Source organism: Hyperoodon ampullatus, assembly GCF_949752795.1.
Source record: "Hyperoodon ampullatus genome assembly, chromosome: 3".
Classification (NCBI taxonomy): domain Eukaryota; kingdom Metazoa; phylum Chordata; class Mammalia; order Artiodactyla; family Ziphiidae; genus Hyperoodon; species Hyperoodon ampullatus.
The window spans coordinates 65,965,617-65,990,945 of record NC_136916.1 but is presented as its reverse complement, the minus strand read 5'-3'; the positions used below and the strand labels follow the sequence as shown (position 1 = coordinate 65,990,945).

Below are 25,329 nucleotides of genomic sequence, written 5' to 3'. Positions count from 1 at the left end.
AAAGATAACATACTCTTGGAATTTTTTTTTCTGTTGTATCCAGCAGACAAATGAAGCACTCATTTTTGTAGAGCTAATTAAATATTTAAAAGTTTCTCAGTGATATAACTGAACTTTTATCAAAACTTCTCATTTAAACCCTGCAAATAAGAGTCTCCACAAAATATCCAAAAATTGTGCATGTTACAACTCAGGAATACAATACTTCTGAAATAATGCCGTCTGCTACTACATCCTAGATGGCCAGGGACCAAAGGGTGACTTAAAAGAATAAGAAAGTAGATCTTGGGTCTAAAGGATGCACATGATCCTTACGAAAGAGCAATTTGCAGTTAAAAGACCAAACTGCAATCCACTTCCCAACTATTTGGCTGGGATTCCAGACTATGGCAGTCTTGGCCTCAGACTGCTCTTCCTGTACGTTAGGGACTTCTTCAAATTTCACAGCTCAGGCCTTTGTCAATGTACTTACCTCCTTTTTTGTATGCAATACAAAAAGTTAGCTGTTATTACTATTCATTTCTCTTCAAATTTTGTAAGCAATTAGAACTCACGAGTTCATCAGTTCTTCTTGATTTAGGATTAGAAAAGGTCACAGACCAAAGAAATTTCCTTCATAAGGCTTTTTAAGCTCAATTTGAGTTTTGTAAATGAAGTCGAGCACCTCTGTTTTTCTCCCTGATGGGGAGGGTAAGCTTTTGCTATTCAAGCCTGAATAAACATACAATTTTCCTGTGGTCCCCCATATGGAAACCATAGGGCAGAAATGACTCACAAGTGAAACGTGAAAGACAGATTTAAAAACTCTACTTACTTAGGAGGAATTCGTGAAACTGTGTTCACATTTGTGACTGGGACCACTACTTGAAGAATGTGTTCAAGGGCTGTTAATCCACCAGCAGCTTGAAATGCAATCTGATCTGCCACATTCTAAACAGAAATACAAAAAGAAATTAGCCCCATTTCCCAGGCATAAAATTATAACCAAATGAAATATTTAGCTGTAGTGTGAAATATTCTGTTGGTTCAATTATTCTACAAACACTTATTGAATGCTTACTCAGTGCTAGGAACTATAGGTCAAAAGTGGTGAACAAAAAATCATAGTTGCTGTCCCCCATGAAGCTTAAAATTTAGTGGATGAGACCAACATTAATCAAATAAATATAAATAAAACAATTTCAATTATAATAAGTACTCTGAAGAAAAAGGAAAGGTGCTCTATGAGAACAGTGGGGGAATCAACTGTATATTGGGGAAAGGGTCAGCATAGGCTTTTCTGAGAAAGTTGAGGTTTTGAGACAGGCAAAAGAAAAGGGAAAGGGATGAAGCACTCCAAGCATAGGAAAAAATCATTTCATACAGAAGTTTTTAGCAACACTTTTAAAAACTGGATCATTTTGTAAGGTTAATTACCACTTAACAGGACAAACTGACTTCCACAAAGATTTCCTTTGCTAGAACTTTTTTCTTCAGTAATACAAGATAATCTAATAACTAACCAGTTAGATGTACCTTTTTAAAAAAAAGTGGAGACCTTCAAGATGGTGGAGAAGTAAGACGTGGAGACCACCTTCCTCCCCACAAATACATCAGAAATACATCTACACGTGGAACAACTCCTACAGAACACCTACTGAACGCTGGCAGAAGACCTTAGACTTCCCAAAAGGCAAGAAACTCCCCACCATACTTGGGTAGGGCAAAAGAAAAAAGAAAAAACAGAGACAAAAGAATAGGGACAGGGGCTTCCCTGGTGGCGCAGTGGTTGAGAGTCCGCCTGCCGATGCAGGGGACACGGGTTCGTGCCCCGGTCCGGGAAGGACACCACATGCCGCGGAGCGGCTGGGCCCGTGAGCCATGGCCGCTGAGCCTGCGCATCCGGAGCCTGTGCTCCGCAATGTGAGAGGCCACAACAGTGAGAGGCCCGCGTACCGCAAAAAAAAAAAAAAGAATAGGGACAGGACCTGCACCTCAGGGAGGGAGCTGTGAAGGAGGAAAGGTTTCCACACACTAGGAACCCCCTTCACTGGCAGAGATGGGGGTTGGAGGGGGGGAAGCTTCTGAGCCATGGAGGAGATCGCAGCAACAGGGGTGCAAAGGGCAAAGCAGAGAGATTCCCGCACAGAGGATCGGTGCCACCAGCACTCACCAGCTTAAGAGGCTTGTCTGCTCACCCGCCAGGGCAGGTGGGGGCTGGGAGCTGAGGCTCAGGCTTCTTCGGAGGTCAGATCCCAGGGAGAGGACTGGGGCTGGCTGCGTGAACACAGCCTGAAGGGGCCTAGTATGCCACAGCTAGCCGGGAGGGAGTCTGGGAAAAAGTCTAGAACTGCCTAAGAGGCAAGAGACCACTGTTTCGGGGTGCACGAGGAGAGGGGATTCAGAGCACCGCCTAACTGAGCTCCAGAGATGGGTGCAAGCCACGGCTATCAGCGTGGACACCAGAGACGGGCATGAAACGCTAAGGCTGCTGCTGCCGCCACCAAGAAGCCTGTGTGCAAGCACAGGTCACTATCCACACCTCCCCTCCCGGGAGCCTGTGCAGCCTGCCAATACCAGGGTCCTGTGATCCAGGGACAACTTCCCCGGGAGAACAAATGGCGCGCCTCAGGCTGTTGCAACGTTAGGCTCGGCTCTGCCGCCGCAGGCTCGCCCTGCATTCCGTACCACTACCTCCCACTGGCCTGAGTGAGCCAGAGCCCCCTAATCAGCTGCTACTTTAGCCCCGTCCTGTCTGAGTGAAGAACAGATGCCCTCAGGCGACCTACACACAAGAGGCAGGGCCAAATCCAAAGCTGAACCCCAGGAGCTGTGCGAACAAAGAAGAGAAAGGGAAACTTCTCCCAGCAGCCCCAGGAGCAGCGGATTCAATCTCCACAATGAACTTGACGTACCCTGCGTCTCTGGAATACCTGAATAGACAACGAATCATCCCAAATTTGAGGAGGTGGACTTTGGGAGCAACTGCAGACTTGGAGTTTGCTTTCTGCATCTAATTTGTTTCTGGTTTTATGTTTATCTTAGTTTAGTATTTAGAGTTTATTATCATTGGTAGATTTGTTTATTGATTTAGTGGCTCTCTTTTCTTAATATATATATATATATTTTTTTTTCCATTTTCTCTTTTTGTGAGTGTGTATGTGTATGCTTTGCGTGATTTTGTCTGTATAACTTTGCTTTTACCATTTGTCCTAGGGTTCTGTCTGTTGGTTTCTTCTTTTTCTTTACTTAGTGTGGTTTTTAGCACTTGTTATCATCGGTGGATTTGTTTTTCGGTTTGGTGGCTCTCCTCTTTCTTTTTTTCTTAATTACCTTTTAATTTTTTAAAGTTTTAATAATTTTATTTTTTATTTTAATAACTGTATTTTCCTCCCTCCCTCCCTCCCTCGCTTTCTCCCTTTTCTTCTGAGCCGTGTGACTGACAGGGTCTTGGTTCTCTGGCCGGGTGTCAGGCCTGAGCCTCAGAGGTGGGAGAGCCCAGTTCAGGACATTGTTCCACCAGAGACCTCCTGACTCCATGTAATATCAAACAGCAAAAGCTCTCCCAGAGATCTCCATCTCAACGTAAGACCCAGCTCCACTCAACGACCAGCAAGCTACAGTGCTGGCCACGCTATGCCAAACAACTAGCAAAACAGGAACACAACCCCATTCATTAGCAGAGAGGCTGCCTAATATCATAATAAGGTCACAGACACCCCAAAACACACCACCAGATGCGGCCCTGCCCACCAGAAAGACAAGACCCAGCCTCATCCACCAGAACACAGGCACCAGTCCACTCCACCAGGAAGCCTACCCCTCTGTCTGGGGGCAGACACCAAAAACAACGGGAACTATGGACCTGCAAACTGTGAAAAGGAGACCCCAAACACAGTAAGTTAACCAAAAGGAGAAGACAGAAAAATACACAGCAGATGAAGGAGCAAGGTAAAAACCCACCAGACCAAACAAATGAAGAGGAAATAGGCAGTCTACCTGAAAAAGAATTCAGAGTAATGATAGTAAAGATGATCCAAAATCTTGGAAATAGAATGGAGAAAATACAAGAAACATTTAACAAGGACCTAGAAGAACTAAAGAGCAAACAAACAATGATGAACAACACAATAAATGAAATTAAAAATTCTCTAGAAGGGGCCTCTCTCTGGTGGCGCAGTGGTTGAGGGTCCGTCTGCCGATGCAGGAGATGTGGGTTCATGCCCTGGTCCAGGAAGATCCCACATGCCATGCAGCGGCTGGGCCCATGAGCCATGGCTGCTGAGCCTGCGCATCCGGAGCCTGTGCTCTGCAGTGGGAGAGGCCACAATGGTGAGAGGCCTGCGTACTGAAAAAAAAAAAAAAAAAAAAAAAAAAAAAAAAAAAAAAAATTCTGTAGAAAGAAGCAATAGCCGAATAACTGAGGCAGAAGAACGGATAAGTGAGCTGGAAGATAAAATAGTGGAAATAACCACCCAGAGCAGAATAAGGAAAAAAGAATGAAAAGAATTGAGGACAGTCTCAGAGACCTCTGGGACAACATTAAACGCACCAACATTGGAATTACAGGGGTCCCAGAAGAAGAACAGAAGAAAAAAGGGACTGAGAAAATATTGAAGAGATTATAGTTGAAAATTTCCATAATATGGGAAAGGAAATAGTCAATCAAGTCCAGGAAGCGCAGGGAGGCCCATACAGGATAAATCCAAAGAAAAACATGCCAAGACACATAGTAATCAAACTATCAAAGATTAAATACAAAGAACAAATACTAAAAGCAGCAAGGGAAAAGCAACAAATAACATACAAGGGAATCCCCATAAGGTTAACAGCTGATCTTTCAGCAGAAACTCTACAAGCCAGAAGGCAGTGGCAGGACATATTTAAAGTGATGAGAGGGAAAGCATTACAACCAAGATTACTCTACCCAGCAAGGATCTCATTCAGATTCGATGGAGAAACTAAAACCTTTACAGATAAGCAAAAGCTAAGAGAATTCAGCACCACCAAACCACCTTTAAAACAAATGTTAAAGGAACTTCTCTAGGCAGGAAAAACAAGAGAAGGAAAAGACCTACAATAAGAAACCCAAAACAATTAAGAAAATGGTAATAGGAATATACATATTGATAACTACATTAAATGTAAATGGATTAAATGCTCCAACCAAAAGACACAGACTGGGCGAATGGATACAAAAACAAGACCAGTATATATGCTGTCTACAAGAGACCCACTTCAGACCTAGGGACACATACAGACTGAAAGTGAGGGGATGGACAAAGATATTCCATGCAAATGAAAACCAAAAGAAAGCTGGAGTAGCAATTCTCATATCAGACAAAATAGACTTTAAAATAAAGACTATTACAAGAGACAAAGAATGACACTACATAATGATCAAGGGATCAATCCAAGAGGATATAACAATTGTAAATATTTATGCACCCAACACAGGAGCACCTCAATACACAAGGCAAATGCTAACAGCCATAAAAGGGGAAATTGACAGTAACACAATCATAGTAGGGGACTTTAAAACTCCACTTTCACCAATGGACAGATCATCCTAAATGAAAATAAATAAGGAAACACAAGCTTTAAATGACACATTAAACAACATGGACTTAATTGATATTTATAGGACATTCCATCCAAAAATAACAGAATCCACTTTCTTCTCAAGTGCTCATGGAGCATTCTCCAGGATAGATCATATCTTGGGTCACAAATCAAGCCTTGGTAAATTTAAAAATATTGAAATCGTATCAAGTATCTTTTCCAACCACAACGCTATGAGACTAGGTATCAATTACAGGAAAAAATCTGTAAAAAATACAAACACATGGAGGCTAAATAATACACTACTAAATAACCAAGAGATCACTGAAGAAATCAAACAGGAAATCCAAAAAATACCTAAAAACAAATGACAATGAAAAAACGACGACCCAAAACCTATGGGATGCAGCAAAATCAGTTCTGAGAGGGAAGTTTATAGCAATACAATCCTACCTCAAGCAACAAGAAACATCTCAAATAAACAACCTATCCTGACACCTAAAGAAATCAGAGAAAGAAGAACAAAAAACCCCAAAGATAGCAGAAGGAAAGAAATCATAAAGATCATATCAGAAATAAGTGAAAAAGAAATGAAGGAAACAATAGCAAAGATCAATGAAACTAAAAGCTGGTTCTTTGAGAAGATAAACAAAATTGATAAACTATTAGCCAGACTCAATCAAAAAAAAAGGGGGAGAAGACTCAAATCAACAGAATTAGAAATGAAAAAGGAGAAGTAACAACTGACACTGCAGAAATACAAAGGATCATGAGCGATTACTACAAGCAACTATGTGCCAATGAAATGGACAACCTGGAAGAAATGGACAAATTCTTAGAAATGCACAACCTTCTGAGACTGAACCAGGGAGAAATAGAAAATATAAACAGACCAATCACAAGCACTGAAATTGAAACTGTGATTAAAAATCTTCCAACGAACAAAAGCCCAGGACCAGATGGCTTCAGAGGTGACTTCTATCAAACATTTAGAGAAGAGCTAACACCTATCCTCCTTAAACTCTCCCAACATATAGTAGAGAGAGGAACACTCCCAAACTCATTCCATGAGGCCACCATCACTCTGATACTAAAACCAGACAAAGATGTCACAAAGAAAGAAAACTACAGGCCAATATCACTGATGAATACAGATGCAAAAATCCTCAACAAAATACTAGCAAACAGAACCCAACAGCACATTAAAAGGATCATACACCATGATCAAGTGGGGTTTATCCCAGGAATGCAAGAATTCTTCAATATATGCAAATCAATCAATGTGATAAACCATATTAACAAATTGAAGAAGAAAAACCATATGATCACCTCAACAGATGCAGAAAAATCTTTCAACAAAATTCAACACTCATTTATGATAAAAACCCTGCAGAAAGTAGGCATAGAGGGAACTTAACCTCAACAAAATAAAGGCAATATATGACAAACCCACAGCCAACATCGTTCTCAGTGATGAAAAACTGAAACCATATCCTCTAAGATCAGGAACAAGACAAGGATGTCCCCTCTCACCACTATTATTCAACATAGTTTTGGAAGTATTAGCCACAGCAATCAGAGAAGAAAAAGAAATAGAAGGAAACTCAACTGGAAGAGAAGAAGTAAAGCCGTCACTGTTTGCAGATGACATGATACTATACATAGAGAATCCTAAAGATGCTACCAGAAAACGACTAGAGCTAATCAATGAATTTGGTTGTAGAAGGATACAAAATTAATGCACAGAAATCTCTTGCATTCCTATACGCTATTGATGGGAAACCTGAAAGAGAAATTAAGGAAACACTCCCATTTACCACTGCAAGAAGAAGAATAAAATACCTAGGAATAAACCTACCTAAGGAGACGAAATACCTGTATGCAGAAAACTATAAGACACTGATGAAAGAAATTAAAGATGGTACAGACAGATGGAGAGATAAACCATGTTCTTGGATTGGAAGAATCAACATTGTGAAAATGAATCTACTACCCAAAGCAATCTACAGATTCAATGCAATCCCTATCAAACTACCACTGGCATTTTTCACAGAACTAAAACAGAAAATTTCACAATTTGTATGGAAACACAAAAGACCCCAAATAGCCAAAGCACTCTTGAGAAAGAAAATGGAGCTGGAGGAATCAGGTTCCCGGACTTCAGACTATACTGCAAAGCTACAGTTATCAAGACTGTATGGTACTGGCACAAAAACAGAAATAGATCAATGGAACAGGATAGAAAGCCCAGACATAAACCCATGCGCATATGGTCACCTTATCTTTGATAAAAGAGGCAAGAATATACAATGGAGAAAAGACAGCCTCTTCAATAAGTGGTGCTGGGAAAACTGGACAGCTACATGTAAAAGAATGAAATTAGAACACTTCCTAAAATGATACACCAAAATAAACTCAAAACGGATTAAAGACTTAAATGGAAGGCCAGACACTATCAAACTCTTAGAGGAAAACATAGGCAGAGCATGCTATGACATATATCAGAGCAAGATCCTTTTTGACCCACTTCCTAGAGAAATGGAAATAAAAAACAAAATAAACAAGTGGGAACTAATGAAACTTAAAAGCTTTTGCACAGCAAAGGAAAACATAAACAAGATGAAAAGACAACCCTGAGAATGGGAGAAAATATTTCCAAATGAAGCAGTTGACAAAGGATTAACCTCCAAAATTTACAGGCAGTTCATGCAGCTCAATATCAAAAAAACAAACAACCCAATCCAAAAATGGGTAGGAGACCTAAATAGACATTTCTCCAAAGAAGATATACAGATTGCCAACAAACACATGAAAGGATGCTCAACATCCCTAATCATTAGAGAAATGCAAATCAAAACTCCAATGAGGTATCACCTCACACCAGTCAGAATGGCCATCATCAAAAAATCTACAGAAAATAAATGCTGGAGAGAGTGTGGAGAAAAGAGAACCCTCTTGCACTGTTGGTGGGAATGTAAATTCATACAGCCACTATGGAGAACAGTATGGAGGTTCCTTAAAAAACTAAAAATAGAACTACCATGCGACCCTGCAATCCCACTACTGTGCATATACCCTGAGAAAACCATAATTCAAAAAGAGTCATGTACCACAATGTTCATTGCAGCTCTATTCACAGAAGCCAGGACATGGAAGCAACCTAAGTATCCATCAACAGATGAATGGGTAAAGAAAATGTGGCACATATATACAATGGAATATTATTCAGCCATAAAAAGAAACGAAATTGAGTTATTTGTAGTGAGGGGGATGGACCTAGTGTCTGTCATACAGAGTGAAGTAAGTCAGAAAGAGAAAAACAAATACCGTATGCTAACACGTATATATGGAATCTAAAAAAAAAAAAAAAGTTCTGAAGAACCTAGGGGCAGGACAGGAATAAAGGCACAGATGTAGAGAATGGACTTGAGGACACAGGGAGGGGGAAGGGTAAGCTGGGACCAAGTGAGAGAGTGGCATGGACATATATACACTACCAAATGTAAAACAGCTAGTGGGAAGCAGCCACATAGTACAGGGAGATCAGCTCGGTGCTTTGTGACCACCTAGAGGGGTGGGATAGGGAGGGTGGGAGGGAGATGCAAGAGGGAGGGGTATGGGGATGTATGTATACATATAGCTGATTCACTTTGTTATACTGCAGAAACTAACACACCATTGTAAAGCAATTATACTCCAAAAAAGATGTAAAAAAAAAAAAAGTCTATGATAATAGCTAAAAAAAAAAAAAAAGCCACTTCACCTATTTTAGGGAGAATATTAAGTAACCATTTTAGAACTCAACCTATGATTTTTCTATACAACTTCTGATTTGTATACAATTCTTGTGGGAAGGATATATAAGCTCTTTGCATTCCTCTGGCATGGGGAGGGCAAGAGTTTTTAAGCATACACAGAATCACTGCATCAAATATGTGAAATACAGGATAGCAACCTGCTATAGGCTGAATTGTGTCCCCACTCTCCACTGAATTCTTATGTTGAAGTCCCAACCCCTAGTATCTCAGAATGTAACTGTATTTGAGGATAAGAAATTTAAAGAGGTGATTAAGTTAAAATGAGGCTGTTAGGGTGAGGCCTTAATCCAATATGACTGTTGTCCTTATAAGAGAACAAGAGACACCAGGAATGCACATGCACAGAGAAAAAGGCCATACACAGCAAGAAGGTGTCCAATTACAAACCAAGGAGAGAGGCCTCAGAAAAAAACCAAACCTCCTAACACTTTCACCCTGGACTTCAGCCTCCAGAACTCTGAGAAAAGAAACTTCTGCTATTTAAGCCACCCAGTCTGTGGTAGTTTGTTATGGCAGCCCTAGCAAACTAATATTCGACCCCTCTATTACAATACCCCCTTATATTTCTTTTAATAGTATTCTACAGTTCATTAAGCCTTGAAGTGTCTTTGAAATACTGAGGGGCTTTTTTATTGGGGGGGGTACTTGGGGGAGAGATATGAGTTATTCACAGGCTCTGTCAAACATGTTTTCCTGATTCTTCTGATGTTCAAAGCACAATGCTCTGCCTGCTTGATGTGGACTATCAATTATTGGCTCCAGTACATGTCTGGAGTTTGGTAGTATAATATCTTAATCATTCATTTACTCATTCTTTGTGCACAATAAAATACAGTCTGAGACTATAAGAAGTTCATCATGAATCCTAGACAAGACCTCACACTTTTAAGATTAAAAATTAACAATTTATGTTGTTATTAATGAAAAAATGTTTCCTTGCAATAAAACTAACAATCAGAAAATTGAAAACCTAGGTGCTCAGTAATTTATTTAAAATCATAATGCTGTTACCATTCTTTCTTCTTATGCTAGGATGTCAATATAATTAGAAAATAGTAACAACTTTGTATTAGTACATAGCATACACAGATAAAACTGCACTAATCATAACTATATAGCTGGATGAGCTATGGCAAATTGAAAACACATTGTAATAATTCCAAAATTAAAAAATAAAGCTCTATAACATGCCATAATACCCCTGTTGCCCATCCTACTCATTATCTCTCTGTCTTTCCTTGATGTAAAGGCTCTCCTGACTTTGAAAATCACAGAATCCTTTTGTTTTCTTTTCAATTCTATAAAAATAGAATCACACTTTATATATTCTATACTATCTAACTTTTCTTGCTTGTTTTTTCCCCTAAATTCATCCATATTGTTGCCTGTAGCAGTATTTAATTCATTTTCCTTGCTGTATAGTATTCCTTTATCTGATTACATACCTCAACTTATTTAAATGTTTCACCGCTGATTGACATTTGGGTTGTTTCCACTTCGAAACTCTGGACAATGCTGCTTTCAACATTTTTGTATATGTATTTGGGCACATGTGACATGCAGTTGAGTATATGCTTAAAAGCAGAACTGCTGGGTCACAGAGTGTGCATAGGTTGTGTTATTAGTTATAGCCAAACAGCTTTCTAAAATATTCAGAACAATTTTTGTACACATTGCAGTACCATGATGATTTCGGTTACTCTACACTGACACCAAAACTTGCCTTTATCAAGTTTTTTTTTTTTTAAGTTTAGTCATTCTAATGGGTATATACTTGCCTTTTTTTTTTTTTTTTTGGCTGTGCTGAGTCTTCATTGCTGTATGCGGGCTTTCTCTAGTTGTGGCGGGGATGCAGTGAGGCTTCCGTGGTGGCGCAGTGGTTAAGAATCCACCTGCCAATGCAGGGGACATGGGTTCGAGCCCTGGGGCTACTCTTCATTGTGGTGCATGGGCTTCTCATTGCGGTGGCTTCTCTTGTGGCAGAGCACGGGCTCTAGGCACGTGGGCTTCAGTAGTTGTAGTACATGGGCTCAGCAGTTGTGGCCCACGGACACTAAAGTGCACAGGCTTCAGTAGTTGCAGAGTGTGGGCTCAGCAGTTGCAGCGTGTGGGCTCCAGGGCATGTGGGCTTCAGTAGTTGTGGCATACGGGCTCAGTAGTTGCAGCTTGCAGGCTCTAGAGCACGGGCTCAGTAGTTGTGGCACATGGGCTTACTTTACTGCATGGTATGTGGGATCTTCCCGGACTAGGGATTGAACCCGTGTCCCCTACATTGGCAGGCCAATTCTTAACCACTGGACCACCAGGGAAGTCCCTGCATACTCACATTTAATTGAGGATTTTATTTGTCTTTCCCTGATAATGATGGGGTTGAACACATTTTGTTCATTGGCTTTTTTTTTTTTTTAATTTGAGGTATACTTTACAGTGGGGTGAAGGGCTCAGATCTTAAGGATACCATTCAGTTAAATTTGATGAGTACCTATCAAGACCCGAACATTTCCATTACCCTAGAAAGTCCCCTCATGCTCCTTTCACAGTCAATCCCTCCTCCCTGATGCAACCACTGATTTGATTTATGGTAACATAGGTTAGTTTTGTCCACTGTAGAATTTCATATAAATGAGATCATGTAGTACGTATGAATATTTAATTTGGTAGTGATTGGTTATCCTACCAGCAGTTTTACCAGAGTCAGGCCTAGGGTATCACGGAAGCATCTTTAGCCCAGGGGAAATGACAGAGGGGCTCTGAGTCAAGATAGGGAAGTAAACACATATGTACATATCCTTTCTTCTATACTCAAATAGGAATTATAGATAAAATATTTAATAATATGAAAAAATAACCACATTAAAAATAAGTGAAACATCTCTGTAAAACAGGGATGGAAAAGCTCATAATAATGCATAGAGCAAGGGTCCAACTTTCAGCAGACTCTTAAAAGAACATTTGCCCTTCTAGACTCTTTCCTCTTCCTCAGCTTTCACACTGATTCAGCCTCCAAGTTCTGATTACTCGTCTCCTGTTATGGCCCTTAACTTTTGCCTTTTCTATCCATGTCTATTCTTACCATGTCAGTTCAGGCTTTCGTGGTCTGTTGCTTGAGGCACTGCAGCAACCCCCTAACTAGTATCTCTGGATCCAAGCTTACTTCATAGCACACCATTCTCTAGAGCAGTGCTTCCCAAACACTCTAAGATAAAAGTCAGGAGTTTTTGTTTGTTTCTTTGTTTTTAATATTTTCACTCCATTGTGACCAATAGTTTTGTGAAATATAATACAAATTAAATACTAAACAATTGAGGGAAAAAAGGTATACTAACTTTGAGCCCACATTTTAAAATATTAGATGAAAGACATAAAATTACTCTTGATTTGTGTACTTATCTCACCATATTCTAGTAACAGTAGCCTGGCACTGGCCTGTGGACTCTCTTTTGAGTAGCCCTGCTCTGGATGCCTTTATATGCAATGAAGATAATATTCTCAAGAGTAAATGTGATCATGCCACTCTGTGGGTGAAACATTTGAATGACTGCTTCCTCACTGTCTACAGAATGAGGCCCAAACTCTTTAGCACAATTCTTCAGAATCTGATCCCTCTCTAACAGCCTCCTTCCCTGCCATGCTCCTGCCTCTCTCTCAACCAGATTCCTCATGTGGCCCATGCTGTTTCATGCCTCTGTGTTTTGGCATATACTGATCTTCCTAGAAGGGATGATCCTCTAGCTTTTCATCTTTGCATCCCCACTAAACTCAGAGCTTCCTGCAGTCAGGGACCATGTCTTCTTCATCACCACATCCCCAACACTTAGCAGAGGGGAATGTACTCAGAAAATGCTTCATCAACGGTTGTTCAGAAAATGCTTCATCAACAGTTTTGAAAAAGAAGGCTCACAAAGGTATTTTAACAGGATTTTAACTGTGAAAACACAGATAGTCAATTGCTCTGGTATGATCCCAGGATACAATTCCTGTTACTGCATGTGCCTAGTGGAATAGTTTTTCATTGGGATTGAGCTTCATGACCAGAGAACAAAATTCAGTTTTTTGAGACTTAAACACCTGTTCACCTTGAGCCTCCTTAATAGCCACCAAGGAACTAAATTCTCCACTTGTACTCCGTTTCAATGTAAAGCCTTTGTATTTTGATATTTCTCAACTCAAAGTTATGTCATACCCTAAGCCAAGCAGATGCACCAATTGATGCAATCTGTCCACAGAGAAACAAAACAGCACCACTGCTGTTCTCATAGACCTTTCCACAACAAGAGAGAACTGGGTCAACATTGCAAAAGTGTACGGGAAAAGGACTGAGTGAAAGCAGACCATCTTAATGTACACATCTATGCCTTAAACAAAACAAAATAAACTCAAAGTCTTTCATGCAGTGCCAACAACATGGATATGACCTCTTGAAAAACTTAAAACATGGGCTCTAACAGACATTAAGCAGGAAAAAAAAGCCAATTTCAGGAAGATAGGCCATTCAAAGCCAAATTTTAAAGTATTATTGAAAATTGAAGTTCTAATTTATCATTTGCACCCTTTCAAGGAACTAAAGCAAAAAAAGCAAAACCAACTGTGAAATAAAAAAACTCACAAATTTCTCCCCAGAGAAATCAAGGATGGTTTTGGTCATGTGCACTTCTGTATTACAGATCCAACAAGCCATTTTTGGATTCTCTTCCACAGAGCATGGCCAAATGGGAACACTGTTCAGTATCCTCCTAACTTCTTCTTCATGCCCCACATCAACTCCTATTCATGCCATCATCTCTGCCCTACCTCAGGGCCCCATTTCTCTCTGTCTGCAAGCTCCTCAAGAGTGGCAGCTGACTCATCTCTGCAGCCCCAGTGATGACACAGAACAGAAATGGTAAATACTTGATGGATGAGTGACTGAACAAAAGGATGAACAAATGAAAAGATTTCTCTCAAACAGCAAACATGTCCTGTGAGATATGACAGTTTAACACAATTATAGGGGCCCGTGAGCATAACAAGGAGAAACACCTCCCACTGAATCCTATTTCCTAACACAGTGCAAATGAACAGCTCTTCCCTCTCTCTGTACATAAAGGTAGATGAGACAATCCTCTGATAGCTTATGCCTTTTTCACCTCAGGGGGACAGAAAGGGAAACTCAAACTGGCTCAATGATGAGTTGCCCAAATGTTAAAATCAAGGGGGAAAAAACACCTTCTTAAGCATGTGGCATTAAGTACTCTTTATGCAAATGAAGATCACTTTCACACAGTAATCCAGGTAGATTTAAAGGACATAGAGAGCCTCTTATTTCCTCCTCCTCTCTATTCCCACCACACTAGCTTCTTGTGCCAATCACGTGGTACTTCCTATACACTGCTCTCTTTATATTCCTGGATGCCTCAGTGAGGCTGGATGCTCCTCAAATACATGGTCATATACTTGTTCCTATCCCTCAAAGTGTCTAGAAAAAAGGAAGTATGCTAAAAATGCTTAACCATAACTATACTCTCCATCCAACCTGCCCCCTTCTCAATTTGTAATATTCAAATGCTATCTCTCAATCCTTTAAGACCCAGATCAAATCACTCATAAAGTCTTTCCTGATCCCCTCAATAAAAGTCAAAAGGTCTTTGTATTTAACTGTATTTCTCTTATGCCCCTTATCACTTTTGACTTTATCCCAGAGCTTTTCGTGTTCATGTGCCACACTGTGAAGCCTAAGCTCTCCTACCTCTGCATTCTCAATCGTGGTCAAGCACAGGATGCACACACTGCAGATACCAAGCAAAGTTTGTTAACTGATTGAAAATACCTCATCTAGAAAGGTGAACTAGATATTTTTCCTTTTTTCTGTTACCCCTTTTCCAAATACTCTGCATTCAGACAGAAATTATAAAATTAGAACTTTCATAAATAGCTTTATCATTCTGATTTGAGCAAGAAAAAAATACCTCCGAAGAGGAAATATGTGGCTTTACTTGTGTACCAGACATAACACCTTAATAGCTCTCCCTTCCTTTGCTCTCTCCCACTGTGAGACTGACAACTGACTAATAGGATTAGAGGCTCCATTATAATAACCCAGCTTAGCTAAAGGCCAGCAAAAAATGACAGCTTCAATCTGAATTACATGGCCTAGGAATCCATTCAATTATTAACTAGAGTAACTGTTATTACCTCTCCCAATTAAAGGAGAGGCAGCTGTTAATCTTTGGTGGCCTGAAAAGGCTGATGGCCTTTGTACTTGACTTCTCTATAGACAGTAATTACATTCTTTGTGATCAGAGAGGAAGGCCTTCCTAGCCATTTAGACAGAGGTGGCAGATGGGGAAAACTGTTTGCATGTTCATTAGCAGGATAGGCTAGGCTAGATTTGTTTGGAGCATCTGGTGGCACCTTAAGACCTGTTTAGAGATAATACAAGTAGGTTTTGGCAAGTTCATAAATTTAGAACTCAGTAGCCCAATTTATAGAGATGAGAAGATTCTAGAGTGAATTTTTTTACAGCTGTTTTTCCCATAATGAAAACTTTCCTACCACTTAAATGACATCATCTCTACTCAACTACTATCTTCACCTGTTATGGTCAGCTTAAAAGAAGCAAGTATAATGAACTGATATTCCTTCTTCTGTTACATGGTTTTTCTCTTCTAAGCCTTCTAATGTCACCTTCTTCATATTCTCATAATCTACATAAAGGTTTGGCTCAGTCTTTCAGCCGTAGACACTCATACTTGAAAGAATCAGTTTCTGGAGTCAAGAATATCACAAGGAAATTGTAAATTTGTGGGACTGTGGTGCCAAAAAGAGTAAAATCATAACCCACAGTTTGAAGGGTTAGGTAATAAGGTAAGTGGGGCTGAGAGAGGCTGGAAAAGCTTTCTCAAGATGAGAGGAAGAATTCCTTTGTGATGCTAATCAGAACATGGACCCTTTGGAAGGCTCTCCCTGAGGGAGCTGAATTGTGCCATGTTTGACCTGTTTGGACTAAGTGAGATGAGGGCAGGGTGAGTGAGAGGGGGTGGTGCAGGAACTGAAGGATGAAAGCAGGACACAGACCTGAGTGCTCTCATTCCTTCTCTCTAAGCTGTTATGAGACAGATGACCAAAGATTAGTGTATAGAGTTTATTACTGCAATCCAACAAAACTCACAATAAAGTCATTTTGATCTTCCCTCATCTTCACGCTCCACAAAGCTGCCAAGTGGCAGGCACTGGGCCAGACCCAACACTCATAGCTACAGTGAGAGACAGACTTAACATAGACAAATGCAACACTGTGAGATAAGCACTATAATAAGGGGATGTACAAAGAGTTGTTTGCACACAGAGGACTAGTTCTTCAGGATATAATGGGTGTCAATGTGAACAGTTTTCTGAGTTATCATGTTATCAAACTAAAAGACAAAAAAAGGATTCAAAGTCAAGGACCTACATATGAAGTTCCTTGTGCAACTCCTTTATTCTCCCACCATTCCTAACTTGCAGGCTACCTGCTGCTTTACCACAGAACTTGAGGAGTCTTACCACAGCAGTTCCCTGTTTCCCTTGTTGCTGCATCTTAACTCTCCAGGGTGCTTTAAAGTTGGGAGGCAAAAGAAACTGAGGACCATGAGACCAAGGAGAATCTGTTTTGGGCAAGGGAGTGATACGGACAAGGACCAGTAACAAGGACAAACTCCTTTAGGTCCAGCAGCTCCCAGGGAGCAGGACCATAGAGCTCGAGGCTCTTGTCCACTGAGATGGCAAGGAAATGGAGAGGAGTGGTCCTAGAGCACTCTGTTCTTGCTCCATTGTGACACTGGCACTTCTTGACTGATTTTTCTATTATTTAATTGTAAACTAGATCATACTGATTATCTATTTTTTTAATCACAAGGTAGACTGTGAGCTCTTTGACAGCTGGGATTTCGTTTCTATAGGTCCAGCAAAAAGTAGGTATTCAATAAATAGCTGTTGAATATAAACGTACAGCCTGATTTCTGGGCTCTAACATCAGAAATTCTATTAACAGGAAAGAAAAGCCATCAATCCTTAATGAGAAAGAAAAGGCTTAGAAACACTCATGTGCCTGGGAAAGTCAAGGCAAGGATACAGGTAAGCTAGAAACTGTGGCTGATAAGGCAAGGCAGGCCCTGGTGTTAGGCCTGCCTGAAGGGGACAAGCCCAGAGAGGAGAGGCCAGGAATGTGAAGGCCAACTGCAAGGCCTTTGCCAGTCATCTTTGCTTATGTCCTGCCTTAGTTATCTTGGCATTCTTTTTTTTTTTTCCCCCTTATTCTCAAGGAAAGTAATGACCCAGACCCTTTTATGTCCTTAAGAAGGGATGGGGAGAGCAATTTTCTCCAAGTGCCATCCTGGAGGGCTGAAAGTGACAATTCAAGGAATTACTATGTGGCAGGCCCTAGGCTGTTATCTTATCTAAGCCCTCAAAACTGGTACCTCATCATCATCCCATTAAAGAAAAATAGTCTTAGAGGAGTCAGTTACTTGCTTAAATTTTTACAGCTAGCAAGTGGTAGAGCCAGGGATTGAGCCTAGGTTTATCTGACTTCCAAGGGTATAATGGGTCTATACCAAGAAAGCTGTGGGGGAAATCTAGTGTGTGGCTATAGGAATGTATGTGACTTTTGGCACACTTATCACTCAATATCCCAATTTTGTAAAATCTTGGACTTGATATTATTTTAAAATTTCAAAGAATATTTTATGTTGAAATAATTTTAGATTGAAGTTACAAGTACAGTAGAGAATTAGTATATGCTTTAATTGAACCTTCTCTCATATTAACATCATACAAAACCATGGTACATTTATCAAAACTAAGAGATTAAATTAAAACTATACTATTAATTAAGCTATGGACTTATTTGGATTTTCCCTAGTTTTTCTACTGATGACCTTTTCCTGTTCCAGGATCACATCTAGAATACCACATTGTATTTAGCTCAATGTTACTGTGAAGACAAGGTGAAGTTACTCTTAGCATTAGAGGGGGGATTCTGAGCTCTTATATTAGCAATTTCTAGCAACTAAAAAAAATTCAAAAAACTTGAAGTAATCCAGACTCAGAGAATGCAAAGGAATGCCAAGTTTGACTATCACAAGTAAATAAAAAAGGAAATGAGAGCTAACTAGATTCTAAGGGACTGAAATATGAGTAGTTCTTTTAACTGGTGGTGCAGTTCTTGAGACTGTCAGGAAATGGGAAGAAATGTGCACACAGCAGGAGGGAAGTAAGCCTTGGGTGAGGAAGGAGGGAATGTGGGACCACGGTTAGAAGAGACTCCAGGTGGCCCAGGATGGGCTCCCCCTGCAGCCCCAGTCCCAATTGGCCTTCAGTACTTTTTTGGCCTATGGCAGGCTTTCAAAACCCTTTCCTTCCTGGATGTCAGTGAAATCCAGTAAAGCCTTCCAACTGTAGCATGATACTGCTTCAAAGTCTTCAGAGTATGCCTTTCCCATTTGTGCCCATGATAGGATATTTACTGCAAGATTTTTTTCCAAGAAGCAGCTAGGTTAAAAACCTTGTGATAGGGCACTAGGAAAATCAGTTACAGTTGATTTTAGAAATGATCCTGCTAGGAAGCACTGGGTCTGCTTAATTTAGTCCGGAGGAAATGAAAGGGGGGAAATAACTAGTGATAGGCAATGTTTTCTCAGATGGATTATCTGGAGTCTGCACTCCGTTTTAGCCCCTCCTGTTCTTTAGCATCTAAAGTATACAGGGAAAACAGAGGAGACAAAATCCACAATAAATCTGTTACTTAAGAGACTATCTGATACAAAGTATGGCAAGGAAGAAGGCAAAAATGAGCAGCCTTTCAGATTTTGGACTTCAAGATGATTGTGCAAATTTATACTTTGATCATGGATGAAAACTGAGTAACAATGCAGAGCTTTTGTTCCCCATTAAGCTGCTGCAAACAAGACCTTCTTATATAGAGAACAGCATGAAAGGCAGAATATCTGGTCCTTCTTCCTGATTTTGCTAAATCAAATATGATCAAATGTTTACTGAAGAGTTAATGCTGCCCGACTGAATTATAACTGAATTAGAGAGGCTCTGTGCTATCACTTTTAGCTAGTGAGAATAAGATAAGACCTTTATTAAAGGTGAACTAAAATGTTTAAAAGTCTGCTTATTCAAGGCAAACAAAACTCAGAAGACTCATTAAGTCTGGAGAACACCAGACCATTACAGAATCTTATTTCTTTATAAAAAGACATATATGAATCTCTTTCTCTTTACAAGGAATAATGAAATTCATGTGAAGAGAAATTTGGTGATCAATTTATATTTACACAGCTTTTGGTCTGAAGTCTGAAAAAGGTTTTAGTTTTAAGTCAGAATGCAAGTCCATATCCTCCCATTATGGGGAAGTAAGTTATCTTATGGAAAAGAAATGTAAAGATCCTAAAAAGAGTCCACACTTCTGAGGACATCCATGTGTAAACATTAAAAGGCATACAACACTAGGAGGCCTTTTCAGCAGGGACAGGGAGAGGTAGGGATTTGAGAAAGACAGGCAGAAATGATGTTTTAGATTTTGTTCGTTATGGCACAAATGGTGTCTTTCTTTTTTTTTTTTTTTTAAAGAACAGATGTTATTTGTTCAGAGTTTGCTATAGCAGATAGTCAGCCACCAACAGTTACATTTGGCGGAGGGATGGGTAAGCTTTATAATGAAAAAAAGAGAAGGCTTCAAGTATGCACTGTTTGGAGGCTATTGGCATGGGGAAGCTAGAGGTAGGTTAACTAGGAGTGGGCATCTTATGTGATGGCTTGAGTAGCATACTCATCTTTTTCTGGTGGGTCTTGAATTAGAAGCAGGATCAGAAAACAGTGAAGCTGGCAGTCACTGATCAACTTCTGACCATTCTGGGTTGATTGCTTCAGAGGTAGTAGACCGGCTTCCTAAACTGGTTGCTGCAGAGGTTGTAGGTCACTGTTTTATTGTTATATATGGGCTGGCTACTGTCTATTTGTATATTCAGTTTCTCAGACAACTTGAACATATACGCAGAAAATCCAGAGGAACGTACAAAAAAGCTCTAAAAATAATAAGTGAGTTTAACAAGGTCTCACAATATAAGTCAATACAAAAAAATTAATTCTATCAGCAAATCTGTAAATATAGAAGTAGATTAATGGTTGCCAGGGGCTGGGGGAGGAGAAAATGGGGTGTAACTACTAATGGGTATGGGGCTTCTTTTTTGGGGTGATGATGTTATGGAATTAGATAGTGGCGATGATTACACAACCTTGTTAATAAACTAAAACCAACTGACCTATATACTTTAAAGGGGTGAATTTTATGGTATGTGAATTAGACACAAACTACATCTTATTTACTGTTTAGAAGCTGTTAGCACAGCCTACAGATGAATTCTGCCACGGGTTGAATCCCAACTCGTTCCCTTACTAGGCATAACATCAGGCAAGTTCCTTATCCTCTTGATGCCTCAGTGTTCTTACAAATGAGGGCACATAATTCCCACTTCAAAAGGTTATTAAGAGAATTAAATAAATTGACCTATATAAACAGTAGAATCATCATCTTCTTCTTTATATTGTCCCTGCTTCTTCAGCTAAGTACCTAGTATAATGTCATCAAATAAATATTAGTTCCTGACTGCTGAGGGTTCTTGCTTTTTCTAGACTTCACATTTCACTTCTAGTTCATTCAGTACTAATACCCGTAAGAGTAGACCCTTAATGTTCTTGAGAGGACATATCCTGGAATCCTTCTGATACCTCAAAATTTCACTAAAGTATGATTTCTCTCATAAATACCTTTATTTTAGCTGAGTCTACCTTCTCACCTCATCAGCCTCAGCTTCAATATTACTTCCTCAAAAGGGCATTCTCTGACCTCTAGGTTGTATTTATTCTTCCTATGACTTCCACAAACAACTCTGTATTTCCTCAATCATTTCCTCAAAAACTCATCACTCTTTACTGTAATTAACTGTTTAACTGCCTATAAGGGCAGGGCCTGTATCTGTCTGAATTAGTGCTATTTCCCATGTGCTTGGCACATAAAAAATTCACTAACATTTGTTAAGCATGTGCACACAAGGCCAGGTACTCTCCTAAGTGCTGCTTTGCAAGCACCGTCTCAAATAATACAACAGCATGAGGTGGATACAATTATCATTCCCATTGACTTGGAGAAACTAAAGTTCAGGGAAGATAAGTAACTTCTTTAAGATTATGTGACTAGTAAGGGCTGGTCTAGGACTCAAATCCAGGTATATCTGATTCTAGAATCTGAGCTTTAACCATCACACTATTCTGCCTCTCTGAATACTGTGCACTGAAAAACAAAATCGTTTCACTGAACTAAAATGTCTGTGAGTGAGTACAATGATACAGAGTTAGTGCTGGGAAGTTTCCCTAGACAGGAAGATAGCATTATAGACATAATACACTATACATTTCTACATAAGGGATGGCTCAATATTGTTCTTGAGAATAAGGCTTTGAAAACGAGCCATTATTCAAGTAGCTAGGAGTAAATAGTAAGAGGCAGAAAATAATTATAGAAACTAAAAATTTTAGATTAAGAAGGAACCTGAAAATGATCTAATTCCCTTATATAAGTTGAACACATTAGATCAGGCAAAGATGTACCATAGAATATTTTAAGGTGGCCATTTTGGGTAGTTTGGCAAATGTTATGTGCTCTATAATCTTACTAGATTTTTATGGCACATTTTACAACTTATTGTCACAACTTGGACATAGATGAACAAGCATGTTATATCAATTCAGCAAATAATCTATGTAGTACTCAGAATATATAAGGAACTGTAGTTGGTGCTTCAGAAGACCAAATCGACAAATAGCAAAAAATCAAATTTAAGGATAACTAATGTCTGTACTTTGGATTTTGTATTCAAGAAATTAATTATGCAGGGGACTTCCCTCATGGTCCAGTGGTTAAGACTCCACGCTCCCAATGCATGGGGCCCAGGTTCGATCCCTGGTTGGGGAACTAAGATCCCACATACCGCGACTAAGCTCGTGCGCCGCAACTACTGAGCCCGCGCGCTCTACAGCCTGCAAGCTGCAACTAGAGAAGCTCGCAACTAGAGAAGCCTGGACACTGCAACGAAGACCCAGCGCAGCCAAAATCAATCAATCAATCAATTTTTAAAAATTCAATTAAAAAAAGAAATTAATGAGGTAAATTATGTATAGGCTTTTTAAGATAAAAATATTTTCCAGCTTCCTTTGGTCCTTGATATAAGTATAATAAACTTGGGATACGTAAATGACAGCAAACACAATAAAACAGAGTCACTGCTGCAACTCTTTAAGATAACACCAATTTTTCCCTCTGAATAGACTGACTTTGTGAGGTAATTCCCAGAACTCTTTCCTGGTATCACCAAAGCTGCCAAGTTGGCCACTTCTGTAAAGTAAGCTATTTGGCCCAGACAAACATCTATCTTGAATGTTTAGGCATTTGCTTGCCTTAAGGCAAGGAATGGACTAGAAGACAAGCCAAAAAAACATTCAATTTATTTAAACAAACATTTATTGCCTGCCAACTGTGTGCATGGTGTTTGTTAAATGGCAGAAATACAGAAGCACAGAGGATCAGGACCTGCCTTCAAAGACCTCATATTCTACTGAGAAAGAAAATTCAAAAACAGATTAATGCAACATAGTGTGATAAGTCTGTAGTGTGATATGATGGAGGTACAGGGTACACCCTGGGCTTACATAGTAGGTACCTAACCTGCTTGGGTGAAGATCAGAAGAATGACAGGGAATACTTCCTAGAGGAGGTGACACCAGAGTTGAGCCTCAAAAGAAGCCATCCAGGTAAAAGTATTTGATTATGGGGTGAGGGTGGATGTGTGTGTGTGGGTGGGTGAGTGGGGTGGAGGGAGGCAAATGCACTGAGCGGGAGAGAGGGAGGTGTTCTAGGGGATGAGGTGTATGCAGATAAAAGGGTACAAGGACCACTCAAGGGGCAATAAGCCACTGAAAATGGTTATGAGTGTGAAGTGATGGGGGAAATGTTGAGAGATGATGACAGAGGGGTAGGAAGAGAACAAATGTTGCAGGGGACCTCGTACTCAAAGAAAGAGAGTCTAAATCTTATTCTAACCCAACAGAGAGCTTCGAAAAGGTTTTAAAGCAGAGTGACACACCCAGATTTTCACTTTTGAAAGCATGCTCTGGAAGCTATATGGAGGACAGACTGGAGAGGGTTAAGACAAAAAACAACTCAAATAGTAGAAATGATTAGGGACCCAACACTATCAGTGACAATTCCAATAGAGAAGTAGGATGGCTGGCTAAAAACTATATTTACAAGTAAAAGCAACAGCCTTGGCTGCTGATTGGATGTGGGAGAAAGAAGAATCAATTTACCAATCATCTTCTATGTATAAGGCAAAAAGGATACAAACTGGTCTGGCACAGGATCAGGCTCTCCTCCATGAAAAAGTTTAGAATTCAGTTGAGTATACTAGGGATAAAAAGAATCTAATGATTTTCAAGGTAATGTCTACATGCTAAATGAGTATGTGGCAGTCACAGGACACAGGGTTCATGCAAGGCAGGAGAGAGACAGGTCTCATGCCTCCTTTTCATAATGCCAAGTGAAAAACATGTTTAAAAACCATTTTAACCTTTTAATATATAACCTTGGTAAATGGAACAGTGGCTTGAACTGGGTATTTGTACATAGGACTAAAATTGGACAGATATTTTACTGCATTTGTCATTAATCAGCCATCTCTGTTCAGTAATATTAATTTCATAGAAAAGATAAAGAAGTAAAATATGAAGGAGGAGGGGAAGGAAGAAACAGGAAGATACACTGCTTTTTCTAGGAAAGGCAATATTTCTCCCAATGAACGTCATATATTGGTTGCCATGACTCTGAACAAAAAAAGCCTACTTTTCTTTCTCCTTAGTTTGAACTTATAAGGATTCCTGTGGCATCACCATATAGGTGCCTTGTTCTCTGAAGGTTTTGTAGATATTGGTTTGGCATCTCTTCTATGCTCATAGCAGCAGCGTGGGGGGGGCTACATCAATAGTCCCCTATAATCTGTACCAAAGCACAGAGTGTGGAATTTGAACATGGAATAGTTCAAAGAGGAGACCAGAATCTCTGATTTTTGAATGATCTTGTGCTCATGTTTTCCAAGCCCTAGTCAGTATATCCATAAGCTCAGAAGCAGTGTATATTTAAGCTTTGTAAGCTATTAGCCACCCACAGACATGGTGTTGTCTTCTCAGAATGTGCATTTTATTAAATTAACCTATTTCTGACAAAGCACCTTTTCTCTAATCTGCTGAGAAATACACTTACCATATTTCAGATGGCCTCTGAGTGGCACTGCCTAACAGTCAGTAGACTGTGTCAGATATGCAGTTATGCTACCTCCCCCTTTTTAAAGAACAATATAACTTGATAGGAAGAACTAGGGCTATTTCAAAGTAAACAGGCAGGTCCAAACTGTTAAGTTAAAAATTTCTATACAAGCTTAAACACCTTACATACATGGTCTGACTATATTTACATGAAGATGTGAGTGTTAAGTCAGGTAAGTTTACTTATATATTATAACTTGCACTTTAAAATTAATTTTTACAATCCTAATACTTAACACGGTGCCTGGCATATAAGTACTGAGTAGGTACTTGAATAAATGCAAGTTTTTTATACTAATAAAACACTTCCCAGCCTACAAAGGAATAAATCAAAAGACTGCAATCCCTAAACATATGAAATACCAAAATGCACAAGCAGCACAAGAGAATCACATCCTATACACATTGCTATGTCCAATGAACATTACACCAGAATTTAAAGTTGCACTGCACAATATATACATACAATGCATATATTATAACTAATCAGAAATATTACTTTTTCAAAGGTAGATGTAGAGCTACAGCACTGCCAGTGGTCGGTGTGGATTTACAGGTTCCAGGCAATCCTACA

The 25,329-nt window shown here is 39.7% G+C and overlaps 1 protein-coding gene across 2 annotated transcripts in view; it reads right to left on the bottom strand.

Moving 5' to 3' along the window:
- Nucleotides 1-25,329, bottom strand: part of SCAPER (S-phase cyclin A associated protein in the ER) — a gene marked incomplete at both ends in the record, with an annotated part of 359,493 nt that overhangs the window by 147,114 nt on the left and 187,050 nt on the right. For both annotated transcript variants that reach the window (XM_079700316.1, XM_079700317.1), the window contains one exon: nucleotides 815-930. In XM_079700316.1, the coding sequence (XP_079556442.1) occupies nucleotides 815-930 (116 nt within the window). The remainder of the gene's footprint in view (nucleotides 1-814; nucleotides 931-25,329) is intronic.